Below are 15172 nucleotides of genomic sequence, written 5' to 3' on the forward strand. Positions count from 1 at the left end.
GCTCCTTCCTCAGCACAGATGGCTGGCTCAAGGTGATTTCTTTGGATACGCACATGGAATAACTTGATTCTTTGGAAGGGCACAGTTTGAAAAATGTAAAATGTAGAAGCGATTGGAAGACCAGTACGTACACAGAGGAACTATGACACTGAGATACACTGTCTGGGTAGTACAAGGAAGCGATGTGCTGCCGTCAACAGCTAGAGCAAGACTTGAGTCCCGTGCCATACAACAAGATCAATAAAATCCTGAGCGAACCAATGATCGAGTCGAGGAAATGCCTGACAGGCTGAATGACCTCACTGGGCGTACAGCGTCGCTATATAAGCCCAACCAGCCCGCATGGGCCGCGTCACTGAATCCCAGCTTCTCTCTCAACATTTGATCGGGAACCAGCCTTCGCACAGCATGTCCTCATTCGCCAACGCTGTATACTATCCGTCTTGGAAAGTATACAAAGGGAAGCCGCCGTCCTCGCTTGATGTCCGCGTAGCCACGCATGCATTCTATGCGTTCGTGAGGTGCGTACACAACGACACATACGGAATATTCTGACAAACGGCAGGGTCAATGAGAATGGTACACTCCGGGTACGCGCTGTTCTTGGATGCTTGCCCAATATGCTGACTCCAAACACGATAGCTCCTGGACGAGTTTGGTGATTTGCAGAAACAGGTCGATGTGGAGCAAGGGTGCCTAGCCGCCTTTGCAAAGATGAAGCGAGAGAACCCGCACTTGAAGACACTCGTCTCGATAGGCGGTGGCTCAGGGAGTGCCGAGTTCCCTATCATGGCTGCCGACCCTGCAGCGAGGGAAACGTTTGCGAGAGAAGCGCCCAACTTCTGTGACAAGTACGAGTTTGATGGGGTCGATAGTGAGTCGATGCATTGTTTGTGGGCAACTTTCATTTACTAAACGGAAAAGTCGACTGGGAGCATCCCACCCGATGCGATGAGGGCGAGAACTATGTCAAGCTGCTTTGGGATGTCCGCAGGGCTCTACCGGCCCCTGCGTACCTCGTTAGCACAGCCCTGCCGGTCGGTCAATACTGCCTCAAGCACATTGACCTGAGGATGGCGGGTGCCCTCCTTGACTTCCTCAACCTCATGGCGTATGACTTCACCGGGGCCTGGACTGACGTTTGTGGTCATCAGGCCCAACTGCTGGCTCCGCGGGAGGACACGTGCTCGACGCTTCGCAAGTCAGGCGCCGCTGGTGTCGACTTTGTAGTCGCGAATGGCTTCCCAAGGGAGAAAACTCTACTTGGCGTGCCAGCGTATGCCAGGTATTTCCCTCAGGCCAGCGGCCCTGGGCACTCATTCCCCAGCGCTGGGGAGATGGAGTACTCTGATATGCCCGAGAGCTGGATCTCGGATGCGCACATAGACCATCATGCTGCAACGGCGTCATATGTTGACTCGGAGGGCGGGAAGGGCTTCATTACGTTTGATGTGCCGGGTACAGTGTCAGCGAAAGCACGATACGTGAGGCGACAGCAACTCGGGGGTCTCTTTTACTGGACTGGCGTTGGCGATAGGCAGGGCAGTCAAAGTCTGGTCGCTGCCGGCTTGGCAACGCTTAGCAACTAAATTAGACTTTAACCGTGCGGATCGGTAACCTTATCTGAACAAGTTTCTCGTGGTCAAAACCAGACTCCTTGGAAGAGGCCCTTCCTCTCAGCCACGCAACAGCGTCATGTGGGTTGCCCACCTCGTGATTCATTGCGCACGGGGGGCTGTGCATGGCGTCGGGACGTGCACGAGGAAGCGTGAGGCCGCTCGAGATCGTGGGCGTGGACTTAGATCGCATGCCTCATCGGCGCCAGAGAGCGAGAAACTGATAAAACCAAGGAAGCGGAATGACGCCTGCGCATGAGCTAAACGGGAAGTGGGAGATCGGCTCAGCGTTTTCTGCAGGTCTTTGACGAAGAGTGGCCCTCGCCTTGAAACAGGGGACTTGAGAAGGTGAGTTAGCGTACCACAGCCGCGCCATTTCGTCATCATTGTGGTGGGTGCAATCAGGATGTCGCCTGTTCAACCAAGACTCAGGACGCATGATAAATACGGTCAACCTCCCTGTAATTAGTTAAATCCTCCTTTTTGAGTAGCAGTCCTCCTCAAATTCTTTTCTCTTGATAACACGTCCAATTGTGAGTATGATCAAATCAGTCCTGTGGACGTCAACCGTAACTGACATGGTATTCAACAGTCAAGTCTTCAAAAACTACGTCATCGCCTCAACCACAACCACAACGTCGCGATGGGTCTCCAATGGGTTAAGGGTATCGGCGGTCGCCATTTCGGCACCAGCGTTCACGTCAATAAGAACGGTGTTCATCGTGGTGCTTGGCGATTTTCCCTTGGCAAGTTCAGCTGCTTCAGACGTTAAGAGATCATCATCAAAGTATCCGACATGGGCTTGAACTTGGATGGAAGAGAACAGCAGGCGAACGTGTCATCAACCCGATCAAGAAGCGACGATTGGGGTTTGCAATATGATAATTAATGATTCTTATGATAGCGCTTTAATGAAAAATGCTACTAGACTCATGACTGAACCCTTCCAGGGACTAGGTCTTGGTTGACTTCTTTGATGATGAGGTTCCTGCAGGGTAAGGCAAGTAAGGTAGAGCAATTTGAGCCAGGAGCCATTCCAGGCACCCGCCCGTCACTTGGGGTCCCACTATTCGCGACTTCACATCCCACCACGCGTTCAACTTCACCCCGAGCCATCTGCACACCACAGCAGAAACAGCAAGTTCTTTCCTGCCAAGAATGGAATAGAAATGGAGCCATGGCGATATTGAACTTCACTCTGAGCGAGGAAGGCGTCACTGCTCTCCGGGATGCCCTCATCTGCCTCAGCAAGTTTAGTGACGATGTTTCGCTCGAAGCTCGCAAAGACTCGGTACGAGCAGAGACCCCGACCATTCAACAAGACTGACAGCACCAGTTCACATTGACCACGCTCAATATCACCAAGTCAGCTTATGCGAGCTTCAAGTTCGGGCCCGGCCAGTTTTTCTCGCGGTACTCTTTTCAAGGAACGGGGCCGTATCGCGAGAAGTTCTACTGCACGCTCTTCATCAGGGTGAGTGAGCTGCCGTCGCTGCCAATGCTCAACTGACTCCGTAGTCGCTCATCTCCATCTTTCGAAGTCGCACCAGCGTGGACACGCAGCGCGACGTCGAGAGGCACACGGTCATCGAAAAGTGTGACGTGGCGATCGAGGACGGCGAAGGAATTTCCAGTCGCTTCATTGCGCGAATCGTCTTCAGGAATGGCCTCACCAGCACGCATCGCCTGCCCTTTGAGGTCGCGGTGCCGGTGCACGCAAAGTTCAATAAGACTGACTCTCCGCACCATTGGGTCATTGCCTCACGGACACTGCGCCAGCTCATGGACCACTTTGGACCGGGCATCGATTTGCTGGACATTAACACAGATGGGGACCATGTGAATTTTACGTGCTTCAGCGAGAAGACAGTCTCAGAGGATGGTAAGTTGTCTGCACTATTTTCAAGGCCTACGCTGATCAAGTAGCTGTTCTCAAGAAGCCACTGCAGACGTCCATTGCCGTCGAAGCTGACGAGTTCGATGACATCGATGTTGAAGACAAGCTGCATATTGTTATTTCCGTCAAAGACTTCCGAGCAATCATACAGCATGCTGGAATCACCGGGAACGTCATCTCAGCCCGTTACTCACTCCCAGCCCGCCCGATCCAGTTCTCCTACGGCGGGGAGGCTATCAGCTGTGAATTTCTGGTCATGACTGTCGGCGAGCGTGGCAGCAATACCTCGCACAAAACGAAAAAGGGACGCAAAAATCAACCACCGAGCAATGCTCCCCGTCTTGAAGCTGCTTCTCGTAGGACCAGTGTAGCTCCCTCGGAGGCGCCAGGCCAGGACGCTCAGCAAATGCCCCCTCCACCACCGGCTTCAAGGAGACCGCCGAATTTGACACCTCAGATGTCGGCTCCTCGTGCAAGTGCTTCTCGTCTCGGTGCGTTCGACCTCCGCCCGACTCAACAAGCACCCCCACCAGCGACGCACAACTCGGAAAGCCTCTTCGTAGATGACGAAAGCTGGGAGCCAATGAGAGACGAAGATGAAGAGGAAGATAACGCCAGGTTGGAATGGGATCACAGTGCTGAAACGGTGAGTCGGTTTCCAGCCTTAGTGCCTCTCGCTAACTTGCCAGAACCCGGCCGAGTTGCGAATAAAGAGTATGATGGATCAAACCGCTCAGCCAGCCCCCGACGCGAATGCCGAAGACGCCGCAAACGCAAATCTCGAGTCGCAGGCCCTTGAGCCGACCCAGAACATGTCGGAGGTCCAGAATCTGGCTTTGTTCCCTGACTGATGCGATCATGATGCTGGGATACCGGATGAGAAGTGTTGTTAAGCAGGATTGCCCGCCTCCGCGATATATACCCAGCTAGTTGCACATCCTGCCCCAATGGCTTCCACAGCAGAGCCATTTGGTATGAATTTTGACGACGCAATGACATTAAAACGTCCCTTGACAATGTTATCCTCGACCTTGGGACCGCAATTGCCGTGCTCGCCCCATCCCCAAGAAAGGACGTCGCCAGTGTCAGCGAGCGCAACGACATGTTCGCTCCCGACAGCTATCTGTGCAAGTCTCGGTAGGTCCGGCGGAGGCAACTGACCGTGATCATCACGGCCCCACGCTTCGAGTTTCCCTTGTCTGGTGAGAATGTAGATGTTCCCCCAGCTCGCGCCTACGTCGATCCAGTCCGGAGCGGTGACGGGCGCGGACGACTGCAACGACCACTTGTCTGACCCCATCACCTTGAAATCCCCTTTGGCAGGATCGCCAAAAAGACAGGTTGCCTCCTTGCAGCACACGGCCCTGCGCACTGGGAAGCCTACGTCTTCAATCTTGCGAGAGGCGTATAGAACGGCCGCAGGCTGTCCAGTCTGACCTTTGCGGCAGTTGCCCCAGCCGTATGCATCTCCATTGTCCAGAACAGCGACAACATGGCCCATGCAAGCATGCAAATCGACGATTTCTGTGTTGGGTGGTGGAAAGCCTGTCAAACGCGTGGCGGTTGGGGTCCGAACCATCATCTCACCCGCACCAAGCTCCCCCTTCGAACCGACACCGCATGTGAAGACTGCCGTGTTCTTGCCTTTTGCATCTTTAGCGACGAAGATGGAAGCTTCCCATGTAGCAGCAATCAGTGAGATCTCGCCAATGCCCGGCTCGCCATCCCTGACCAGCTTGATTTCCAAGAAAGCAGGTAGATTCGTTCGAGGTCCGATTCCACAAGCTCCGCTTGTGCTATCGCCACTCCAATACACCTCTCCTCCTTTGGACAGGATGAGTGTGTGGTTTCCTCCCGCAGCGATTTTGACGATAGGTGAGTTTGGTTGTGAAGGATGGAACAGGACTGGCTTAGGAACCGACACATCCTCCTTGTGACCTATGCCGAGCTGGCCTGAGCCATTGGATCCGATGGCAAAGACAGCGTTCATTTTATCATGTTCAAACGCAGCGTGATGCCGTGATTAAACGACCATGGTCAAAAGCCATCGACCCATATGCAGTTAGATAACACCCCGCTTAGTAGCATATAGCTCACTTGAGAATATGCACGTGCCACATGCACATAACCCCACCTCATATTTCCTGTAGAGCTAAACCCACTGCACGAAATTTCTCAACTCCCAAACCATCCTTCCTCACCAACCTCGACAAGTCCTTCGTTGTTCGCAATCCACGCAACGATAGACCCAGTGACGGTTGCAAGTGCACCAGCATGTGAAAGGTTTCTCTGGCATTGTTCTCTACGATCCGAACCGCACACAATGGAGTCGACAGCACCGAGTGACTACGCCCAGCCGGGCATGGAGAACTTTGTTGTCGGTCTCATTGGTATGGGCGACATGGGCAAGATGTATGCCGAAAGGCTATCTGCCGCTGGCTGGAGGTAAGTTCTTGTCTCGTCGGGTCTGCTTGACCTGGCCTCCAGCCTCTCTTCAATTGGTGAGTCATTGATTACTGCGATTTCACCAACACACACTCTCTCCCCTTCGATGATGACTAGAGCGCATTTGGCTCGAGTATAACCTGGGGCTATCTGGTTTCCGTTCCGGCCGCTGGTGTCCGCCCTGGGTTGTCACTGATGTAAACGCTAGCTACCTTACTATAACTACTGTCTGAGAAAATCACCACATCTCTTGTCTTGTTTCACACCTCGTCAAGAACTATAGCTAACAGGCTTCAAGCAGATTGAGCAATTCGAGCGAGTCGGTCTGACCACAGTCGGTAGCATCTTGGCCTGCGACAGGGAAGACAAGTACGAGAGCTTGACGCAAGAATATGCCAGCAACGTACGGCCAGTCCCTTCGTGTCTCCTCTCGTATGCCATGATAGCTGAAGCGTCTCTTCACATCTATAGAACAGAATAGAAATATGCCCCAACGGTCACTATGTCTCCCGCGCAAGCGACTACATCATCTACAGCGTCGAGGCTGCTGTCATTGACCGTGTAATCGCCCAGTATGGACCATGTATGCCTTGCTCCCTGTGATTTTTCATGCGTTTTTCTCCCGCTCTTTGAAAGGACCGCCTTTAGTAACACAGAGTGTAGCGACAAAGCTCCGCGCCATTGTCGGCGGCCAAACATCCTGCAAATCCCCCGAGATCGCTGCCTTTGAAGCACATCTACCCGCCGATGTGTCCATCATATCCATCCACTCACTTCACGGACCTACAGTCGAGCCGGCGGGCCAGCCACTTGTACTCGTCCAGCACCGCGCCCCCGATGCCGCGCTCCACAAGGTCGAGGCCGTCCTCGCTTGCCTACGATCACGCTACGTCTACCTCTCCGCGAAGGAGCATGACCGGATCACAGCCGACACCCAGGCTGTCACACACGCAGCCTTCCTCTCCATGGGAAAGGCATGGCACGCAAACACGCAGTTCCCCTGGGAACTGGCCCGCTACGTCGGTGGGATAGAGAATGTCAAAATCAACACCATGCTGAGGATCTACTCGCAAAAATGGCACGTCTACGCCGGCCTCGCCATCCTCAATCCCGAGGCCAAGAAGCAGATCGCAGAGTACGCGCGCAGCGTCACGGATCTGTACAAGATCATGCTCGAGGGTGATCTACCCGCACTGCGACAGCGCATGTTTGCTGCCAGGGACAAGGTGTTCGGTGCCAATTCGAAATGGGGTTCTGGAGCGTCGGGACCTCTGCTACAACCCGCCGTCCTCTCCTCATTCTCCTTGGGAACGCCTTCTCCAGACTCCACGCCACGACCAAACAACCACCTCAGCCTTCTCGCGATGGTAGACTGCTGGGCGAATCTGGGCACTGTGCCCTATGACCACATGATCTGCAGCACGCCGCTTTTCCGCTTGCGGCTGGGTGTGACAGAATACCTGTTCGGCGACGAGGCGATGCTCGAAGAGACACTGACGACCGCTGTCAGCGACCTGACATACCGGAGCGACGACCTCGAGTTCACCTTTGCAGCTAGGGCCTGGGCGGAATGTGTCGCGATTGGACACTTTGAGACGTACGAGAAGCGCTTCCTGAGCACCCAGGAGTTCTTCAAGCCGCGTTTCGAAGAGGCCAAGATCATTGGTAACCAGATGATGAAGCAAATCATGGAAGGCGTCAAGGACAAGCCGCAGTGAGCTGGGAAATCACGATGATGCACGAGTAACGAACTATTGCTTCCTAGACCCTTAGAATATGTGGTAAATTGGCCTCGCTACACTGTATCCTACATATGGTGAATCTAACATCGCTGACATCTGCTGCCGCCTTTTGCAGTCATTTTCGGCAGTGCTTATATCTGTGTGATCACATCCGGCACCCTTAGCTCGACACTTTCTTCCAGTACGGCCACGCCCCGTCCAACTTGGAGAGGTGCAGGGGTAAACGCCCCTCTTTCGTCTTCCACGATCGTAGTAGCCAGTTGCTCACCCTTCTCGTCTTCAGCTGGGCCAATGGTGACCTGTTCAAGTGGTGTCTCGCACGCCTTCCTGAACGAACGCTCGCGGAAGGGCAGCGTGAGGCCGACATCGTACTCGCACTCATCCAACGGTGGAGGGGAATCGTCTGTCGAGGAGCTCCCAGATTGCGCCAGAATTTGAAGCGCGTTTGTCGATGGAATTGAGGTCAATAACTGACATCGAATGCTCTGATTAGTCTTGATGGACATGGGGCTTCTACCGTTGGAGATGCTTTCTTCCTTGGCCCATCCCAACTTGTGCAATTCTGTTGCGCTCTTCTTTCCGTAAAGGCTAGGCGATGGTGAAGGCGTCCATGGTGGCCGCGCACATGATGACTCGTCGTTTGATTCAGCATGCTCAGGGTCCTTGGTGAAGGCTCCTAGGTTCTCGCAACCTGGTGAAGGCTTCAAGTGACCTGCAGGCTCGGGTTGCATAGTGGGCTGCGGATCGACATGCGTACCATTGGGGATACCATTCGTCGCTGGTCCAATAGAAGCCGACAGCAATCGTCCTTGGCCAAGTTGCTGGTCAAGGAGCTCAAGCACGCTCATTGCAGAGCTGGATGAGGAGTCATACGAACATCTGGGGTGCAACTGGAGAAGATGTTAGCACGAAACTAGCCCAGCTTACAACCGACTTACCAGAGGCACAGCACGACATCCAATCATCCTCAGCCTCTCGGGATGTACAACGGGCCTTCCCCCATTACCATGAAATCCGAAACCAACAGCTGCGGTTGGGGGAGTCTCTCCCTTGCTGACACCGACCAGGCTGAGATACGCACGGTCAATGCATCCAGGTCGACATGCCGGGCAAACCATGTACTGGCATTCAGTCTCCCTGTCGGTGACCCAAGGGTGCTTGCTGCGCCCCTGGGCGCGAGGAACACGGGACTGTGAATCCAAGATCTGGCTGAGTATGTCGGTCTGATCTCGGAATACATCCCGCGCGATAGCGTGGTGCACCTTGGAATTTTAGTATTCAGGCTCCGTCGTTGGAAAGGTATTGGGATCTTTACCTCTTCACGTTGTCTGAGGATAGTGACAATCTGATCCGGTCTGTACTGTGAGAGCTGCTTCGAGTCCAGCTCCTCGAGGAAACTGAGCCGATCTCGTCTGGCCGCAGCACTTCTCTCCCTGATGCTCATCTGGGACGCAAACGACCTGCCCAGCTCGTCATCTGCCACCTGAATTCATTAGTTCCAGGACGACCTGACTTTTGGGAGACCTGACATACCTGATGGCCAGTTGCTGCGTCGAACTCGAGCATGTCCTCACGATCCTGAGTGCAGCGATAGACCCAACCGAACTCGCCGGGCTTCAGGCAGCATTTGCAAACGTGCTCCCCGTAAAGCCTGACCATGGTGATGTGTGTGCATTGAGGCTTATGTCTAGGCCGCGAGGGTATGCCTGGAGGGGCATGTGCCGAGTTCGGCATGGCCCAGGTTAATAGTGCGCGCAGAGCGCATGCAAGTAGTATGTCCAATTCGCCGAGAGCCCCTTCTTTGATCGAGAGTATGGCGCAGTTAGTCACAAAGAGGGAAAGGCAAGCAAGCTGAGCGAGGGATGCGAAATAGAACCAAGTCCGGTGCGTTGTTCGATAGAGACTGGTTCAGGCTTGAGGTGTGAGGTTCCAGCTAGTGAGAGCAATGAGAGTAAAACGAGAAAAATTTGAATTAGTCGGTCTCTAGAAGTCTGAAGTAGATGTGAGGAGGAAGTGCCGTGGGCCCTGATATTTAAAGATGGCGAATTTCATCTGACTTTCCACCATGGACGACGGCCAAGATAAGGTAGTACCTTACCTTAGCAGGCGCCCAGTATAAATGAGCATAAGTATCTGCAGGTGCCCTTTCTTGATTGCTCGCAGTGATCAGCTTTCCCACACTATGACAGCCAATTCACAGCGAGGAGTTGTGGGCGTAGTTAGCTGTGTTATAAACATGTTCATACCCCGTGGAAGTACCAGCGATGATGATGAAGAACGAGCGAACTACAGTGAAAAAGGGCCACGTTCGTCAAAATTGACCCGATATGATTGACTTTGTCATTGACGTTTATCACCATACACCAGTACGGTCAACGGGGCTCTGTGGGAGCGTCCATCAGCACTTTCGAGACAGCGTTGCGCAGAGGGTTGGGGAGTCTCATTTGCAATTACTCAAAGACTAGATCGAACATAGCAGTTACGCATCGAACTTTTGAGTGGATGCGACTTGGTGTAACTGTGAGAGATCACAAGTTCTTCATCATGAAAATGTAGGTAATCAGGAGAGCGTCGTTGACGACGCCACAGGTGCAGTACGGAGAACTTACTTGTCACGGATGTCAACAAAGACCATGCGCGTGTGGCGTCGGCAGCGTGGCTGGCCGTTGCTGGGAAAACAAAGACCCATCGTGCCTCGGCCTGTCCTGAGCCGCCAGCCAATCAAACAGTGTGCAGCACCTCTCCTGGCCTAGCTTGGCTCCAGCTCCGCCCAGCGTCCGGCCTAAGTCCAGTCGCGAGTCCGACCCGCCTCGTCACGTCTGGTCCCAAGCCCATCCCCATCCACCCAGACCCAGGCCTTGGTCCCTCCATTCCAGTGTCAGACATCATCGTCACCAACACCCCCCAGCGGCCCTTCGTCACAGCGCAACGACGATTCTCACGGCCTTGGACGGACGATTGTAACGGTCGACTCATGTGAGTAGCCCCTCTGTCATCACCCAAAATCACCAGGCGAACATGGCGGCCCAATCGCGGACAACAACACACGCAATGCGAGCAAGAGGGTGAAATTGTGTTGGGCTGGCATTGGCTTCTCCAGACACACGAACCCATTGGTCGGCATCATGAGACTGCTTGCCATCTCTCACACGTTCAAGTGGATGGAATTGTGCCACTAACACACCTGCTTCAGACCGCCTATCCTGCCCACAGCTGCGACCGCGCGACGACAACGAAACAGCCAGCGACCATGTCGGTCAAGTTCGAGAAGACGACGGAGGAGACGGTCAAGGCCGCGCAGAATGTCATGTCGGGCGCCGAGGGCGGCCACCTGCCAGGCACCAGCGGCAAGCACCCCGTCGCCGCTGCGATCGGCACCGCCTTGACGGGCGGCAAGGACATGGCGGGCGTCAAGGGCTATCTCGCGGCATACATCAAGCAGATTGAGGAGAACCCGCTGCGGACCAAGATGCTGACGGCCGGCACCCTGGCCGGTGCGCAGGAGCTGATTGCGTCCTTCTTGGCCAAGGACCGCAACAAGCACGGCAACTACTTCACCTCGCGCGTGCCCAAGATGGCGGCGTACGGTGCGCTCATCAGCGCGCCCCTGGGTCACTTTCTCATCTGGCTGCTCCAGCTGACCTTCCGCGGACGCACCAGTCTCAAGGCCAAGATCATGCAGATCGTGGTCAGCAACTTGATTGTAGGTCCACTCTTCTTCTCTTGTGTCTTCGTGGGCCGCTTGGACTGACCCTGTGTTCCCCCTCAGATTGCGCCGATCCAAAACAGCATCTACCTGGTCGCCATGGCCCTGATTGCTGGCGCTAGGACGTACCACCAGGTGCGCGCCACCGTCAAGGTCGGCTTCTGGAAGGTGATGCGCGTCTCGTGGATCACCTCGCCCATCTGCCTGGCCTTTGCGCAGAAGTTCCTGCCCGACCAGCTCTGGGTCCCCTTCTTCAACATTGTGTCGTTTATCATCGGCACCTACATCAACACCGTCACCAAGAAGAAGCGTCTCGCAGCGCTCCGCAAGAAGCACTTTGGTGACAACCGCAACAGCGGCATGGGCCGCCCCGATGAGTACAACGGTGGAATGGGTCCCAACCCGCCCTACTAGGCTGCTGATGCGGATGGTTGTGAGGCTGTGTGGAGGACTGGGACCTGGAACTCGTCTTGAGGACTTGTATGTATAAAGTATGAGCAAAAGGAACCGGATAGCGAGCAAGGTGTCGCGTAGGACAGGGAAGATTTCTGTGGATGATGTTGAGAGGCTCTTTGTACAAACTTCCACCTGGACGTCACGTTATGGTTTATGTATGCGGCGCGGTAGATATTTAGGGTGTTGTGTCGTTTCGACCGATTGGATATACACTTGTTTTTTTGATCATGTTCACGTCACCTATCCTCCTTCTATGGCAGGCTCCATCACGCCCTCTGTGTCCATCATCGAAGTCGGACTCCAATACTCCCACTCGCCTCTGGTCTGTTTGTCCACCCACAGCATGCCTTCCGACATGAGGTCGTCTATCACTGTTTGGCATCGAGCCTTTTCCCAGCCTAGGTTATCCCGCAACATGCTGACACTCACGTACCCCAGCACTTGTGCCGCCTCCACCACCGAGGCCTGGTCGTTGCTGAGCTCTCTTGGGACACTCCTCACATACTCCTTGTGTCCGACGCTGATGATCGCGTAGCTTCCACCCAAAGGCTTGAGCGTCTCGACCGCCCTCTTGACGTCGTCGGCCGAAATTTCGGTGCTGCCCTCCATTCTCCCCTGTGATACCCTCTCCGTGAGTTCCTTTAACCCTATCAGCCCACCATTCTCTCCTCGCGTCCGACTGCAGACCTCCACGACCCGCACCGCTAGTTCAAAGTAAAAATCGTTGACACTGCCGCCAAGCAGCTGCGCCCACAGTCCACCGCCTGCCCCGGATGAGGACGACGACGAGGAGGCAAGCGGGTCGACGCCGATCGCCGTGCACATGCGCGCAAACTGTGCGCGGAAGGCAGGGTCGGAGCGGATGTCCTTGGCGTGTGTCTGGGCGAATTGCTGGAGGAGGGACCGGAAGACGGTGAGTTGTGTGGTGAGGGCTTCGGTGTTGGAGGCGCGCAGGGACGAGCCGTGCGAGGCGAATTGGCGGGAGGTGAGCCGCGAGCGGTCGAATGCCCCGATTCCGACGCCCTTGCGTGACATGGTCTATCCTCGCCCGAGTTAAGGCGTCATGTGGTATGTCCAATGTTCGATGGAGGAGGACAGCATGGTGATGTATGGTGAGTGAGGGAGCGCCGGCGATGACGATGGTGGGGTTGATCACCATGTGTTCTTAACAGTGAGTTCTATATGTATAGCGCGAACATGGGCATTGACTTCATGGATAAATAAAATAAACCATTTCTTTTAAATGCTCTTGCTGAAAGTGATACTTTATTTCGTTAATTTTGCGCCCAGCGCCGGCATGCGCTGTCGCAGAGGGCGACCTTGTTGAGCGGTGATGTTCATGCGCACCAACCCCAACTATGCCGTCTATCAAGATTTCGCCAGCCGTCGTCACGTCGTTATCCTGCTCGCTGCTATGTACCTCCAGCAAACTACTGTGTCTGGCATTGTGCCTGACCATCATCCATGTCATCCTCGTCCTCCCACTCGGTCGCAAAGCGCGGGTCGCCTGAGTTGGCCCCCATCTACAACGGTCAGCGGTCGTTCTCAGCCTGAATGTCATATCCGGGGCATGTCTCACCTGCTCAATATCTGCGTCTTCCTCATATTCCACCTCATCCACCTCTTCCGCCTCTATGGGAGGGTTTGGCGGCGGCAGCATCTTCTGTAACGAGTCGTACTCCTTGTCGTCCTTGAGCCAGCCGTCCTCGGGGAACTCAATGTCCACAAGGAGATACAGGTCACCCTTGGCATCGCCCTTCTTCATGGGCATACCCTCGCCCTCAATCTTGAGGCAGTCGCCTGGCCTCAAGATGGACCCTCTCGGGCGCTCGAGTGCGATACCACGGCCGTCGAGATGCTTCAACACTGTTCGCGAGAACCCGCCGAGCGCCTCGCCGAGGGTGATCTTGAGCTCCGCCGACAAGTCGTAGCCGAGGCGGGTGAAATCATCGTGGGGTTCCTCCACCAAGGTGAAGATGATGTCTCCCGGGATCTGATCCGGGTTCTGGTCAGCCTCGCCCTCGAGCACGATGCGCTCGCCGTGCATCGAGCCTCGTGGGATGTAGATCTCGAGCGCCTTCTTCTCCTGCACCGTGCGCTTGCCCTTGCACTTCTTGCACCTGTCCTTCTCCTTGTAGACCTGGCCCGAGCCCGCGCAGTGGTCGCAGAGGACGGTCTCGCGGCGCATCATGCCGGGGCCGATCTGGCGGATCGCATCCTGCATGCCCTGGCCCTTGCAACGATCGCAGGTTGCCGACTTGGCCTTCTCCCGGCCTCCGGAGCCCTTGCAGGATCCGCACACAATCTGCTTGTTGGCGGCGAACTTGACCGTCTTGCCACGGTAGAGCTCCTCGAGCGTGACCTTGTACTCCTGCTCCTCGTTGGGGCCCTTGCGTGGCCTCCTAGGACCACCGCCACCGGGCATGCCACCAGGGCCGCCGGCACCCATGTTGAAGCCGAACATCTGCGACAGGATATCGTTCAGGTCCACCTCCTCGCCGCCTGCGCCGGGCCCGCCGCGGGACTTGTCAAAGGCGGCCATGCCGTGGGTGTCGTAGAGGTGGCGTTTGTCATCGTCGCCGAGGATGTCGTAGGCTTGCGTGACCTCCTTGAACTTGATTTCCGACTCGGCGCGTTGCTCCTCGGGGACCTTGTCGGGATGGTACTTCAAGGCCGCCTTGCGGTAGGCCTTCTTGATCTCGTCGCCCGAGGCCGTCTTCTCGATGGAGAGGAGCTCTGCAGCCACTGTTGTCAGCGTCTCGACCGGCTAGACTCGCGAACAAAATGCTCTCTTACCGTAGAGATCGACCTCTTCTGTGAATCCTGCGCCCTCCATGGTGAGCGTCTAGGAAAATCAAGGCGTAAGCAAAATGAGCAAGGTCAAGTTTGCGACAGGCAAGGATGGTAGAAAAGAATTTCGACACAGGCGAGGATCAGTATTAGTGGGGTTGAGTCGGCTACGAACCACAGCACTTTGACAGGTTTCCCTTGGGGTTTTGTCGAATGTTAGTGACAAGATAGGAGATTATTCACATAGCTCTGCCTAATTTATATGATCATGCGCGCTTGTTGACCTATTCCAGTTACGACCATCGCATTCACCGTTTGTCCATCTTCAAACTGCTGATAAGATAAGACAAAGAATCCTCAGGAAAGCTTATCGATAAGCTGTTCAATCGCGTCGCGTTGCAGCAGCTTCATCGACCCTCCAATTTGATTCTTTGGCCTTGATGCCATATCTGGAGAACCCGTCTGTAGATCGTGGGCCTGTTTTGGCTCGAGAAGCTACGAGAGGGCATGGCAACCACAT

At 55.0% G+C, this 15172-nt stretch overlaps 8 protein-coding genes across 8 annotated transcripts; 4 read left to right on the top strand and 4 right to left on the bottom strand.

Moving 5' to 3' along the window:
- Positions 1-408: 408 nt before the first annotated feature.
- F5Z01DRAFT_683728 (glycoside hydrolase superfamily) lies at positions 409-1589 on the top strand (the record flags this gene model as incomplete). The annotated part of the gene is made up of 4 exons (XM_046265874.1): positions 409-521; positions 566-590; positions 643-874; positions 925-1589. The coding sequence occupies 4 exons, from the start codon at positions 409-411 to the stop codon at positions 1587-1589; spliced, it is 1035 nt and encodes a 344-aa protein (XP_046114677.1).
- A 1204-nt stretch (positions 1590-2793) lies between these two features.
- On the top strand, positions 2794-4364 carry F5Z01DRAFT_683729 (Rad9-domain-containing protein; the record flags this gene model as incomplete). Its single annotated transcript, XM_046265875.1, has 5 exons — positions 2794-2907; positions 2953-3090; positions 3135-3498; positions 3543-4159; positions 4203-4364. 5 exons carry the CDS (start codon positions 2794-2796, stop codon positions 4362-4364), a joined length of 1395 nt encoding a protein of 464 aa, XP_046114678.1.
- Positions 4035-5530, bottom strand: F5Z01DRAFT_347950 (regulator of chromosome condensation 1/beta-lactamase-inhibitor protein II). Its single transcript, XM_046259247.1, has one exon. It carries the CDS (start codon positions 5501-5503, stop codon positions 4403-4405), a length of 1101 nt encoding a protein of 366 aa, XP_046114679.1. The 5' UTR covers positions 5504-5530; the 3' UTR covers positions 4035-4402.
- Positions 5531-5875: 345 nt separating this feature from the next.
- F5Z01DRAFT_628936 (uncharacterized protein) lies at positions 5876-7676 on the top strand (the record flags this gene model as incomplete). Its single annotated transcript, XM_046261631.1, has 3 exons — positions 5876-5958; positions 6435-6541; positions 6622-7676. 3 exons carry the CDS (start codon positions 5876-5878, stop codon positions 7674-7676), a joined length of 1245 nt encoding a protein of 414 aa, XP_046114680.1.
- Positions 7677-7831: 155 nt separating this feature from the next.
- On the bottom strand, positions 7832-9359 carry F5Z01DRAFT_677578 (uncharacterized protein; the record flags this gene model as incomplete). The annotated part of the gene is made up of 4 exons (XM_046265369.1): positions 7832-8590; positions 8639-8962; positions 9016-9183; positions 9234-9359. The coding sequence occupies 4 exons, from the start codon at positions 9357-9359 to the stop codon at positions 7832-7834; spliced, it is 1377 nt and encodes a 458-aa protein (XP_046114681.1).
- Positions 9360-10455: 1096 nt separating this feature from the next.
- F5Z01DRAFT_665244 (uncharacterized protein) lies at positions 10456-12076 on the top strand. The gene is made up of 3 exons (XM_046264148.1): positions 10456-10676; positions 10894-11403; positions 11470-12076. Exons 2-3 carry the CDS (start codon positions 10951-10953, stop codon positions 11818-11820), a joined length of 804 nt encoding a protein of 267 aa, XP_046114682.1. The 5' UTR covers positions 10456-10676; positions 10894-10950; the 3' UTR covers positions 11821-12076.
- F5Z01DRAFT_665245 (EAP30/Vps36 family-domain-containing protein) lies at positions 12077-13071 on the bottom strand. Its single transcript, XM_046264149.1, has one exon. The coding sequence runs from the start codon at positions 12895-12897 to the stop codon at positions 12103-12105; it is 795 nt and encodes a 264-aa protein (XP_046114683.1). The 5' UTR covers positions 12898-13071; the 3' UTR covers positions 12077-12102.
- Positions 13072-14951, bottom strand: F5Z01DRAFT_665246 (putative DnaJ domain protein). Its single transcript, XM_046264150.1, has 3 exons — positions 14659-14951; positions 13442-14598; positions 13072-13385 (listed from the first exon to the last, which is right to left on the bottom strand). The coding sequence occupies exons 1-3, from the start codon at positions 14696-14698 to the stop codon at positions 13293-13295; spliced, it is 1290 nt and encodes a 429-aa protein (XP_046114684.1). The 5' UTR covers positions 14699-14951; the 3' UTR covers positions 13072-13292.
- Positions 14952-15172: the final 221 nt, after the last annotated feature.

The sequence above is a fragment of the Emericellopsis atlantica genome (assembly GCF_019669845.1).
Source record: "Emericellopsis atlantica unplaced genomic scaffold F5Z01scaffold_33, whole genome shotgun sequence".
NCBI lineage: Eukaryota > Fungi > Ascomycota > Sordariomycetes > Hypocreales > Bionectriaceae > Emericellopsis > Emericellopsis atlantica.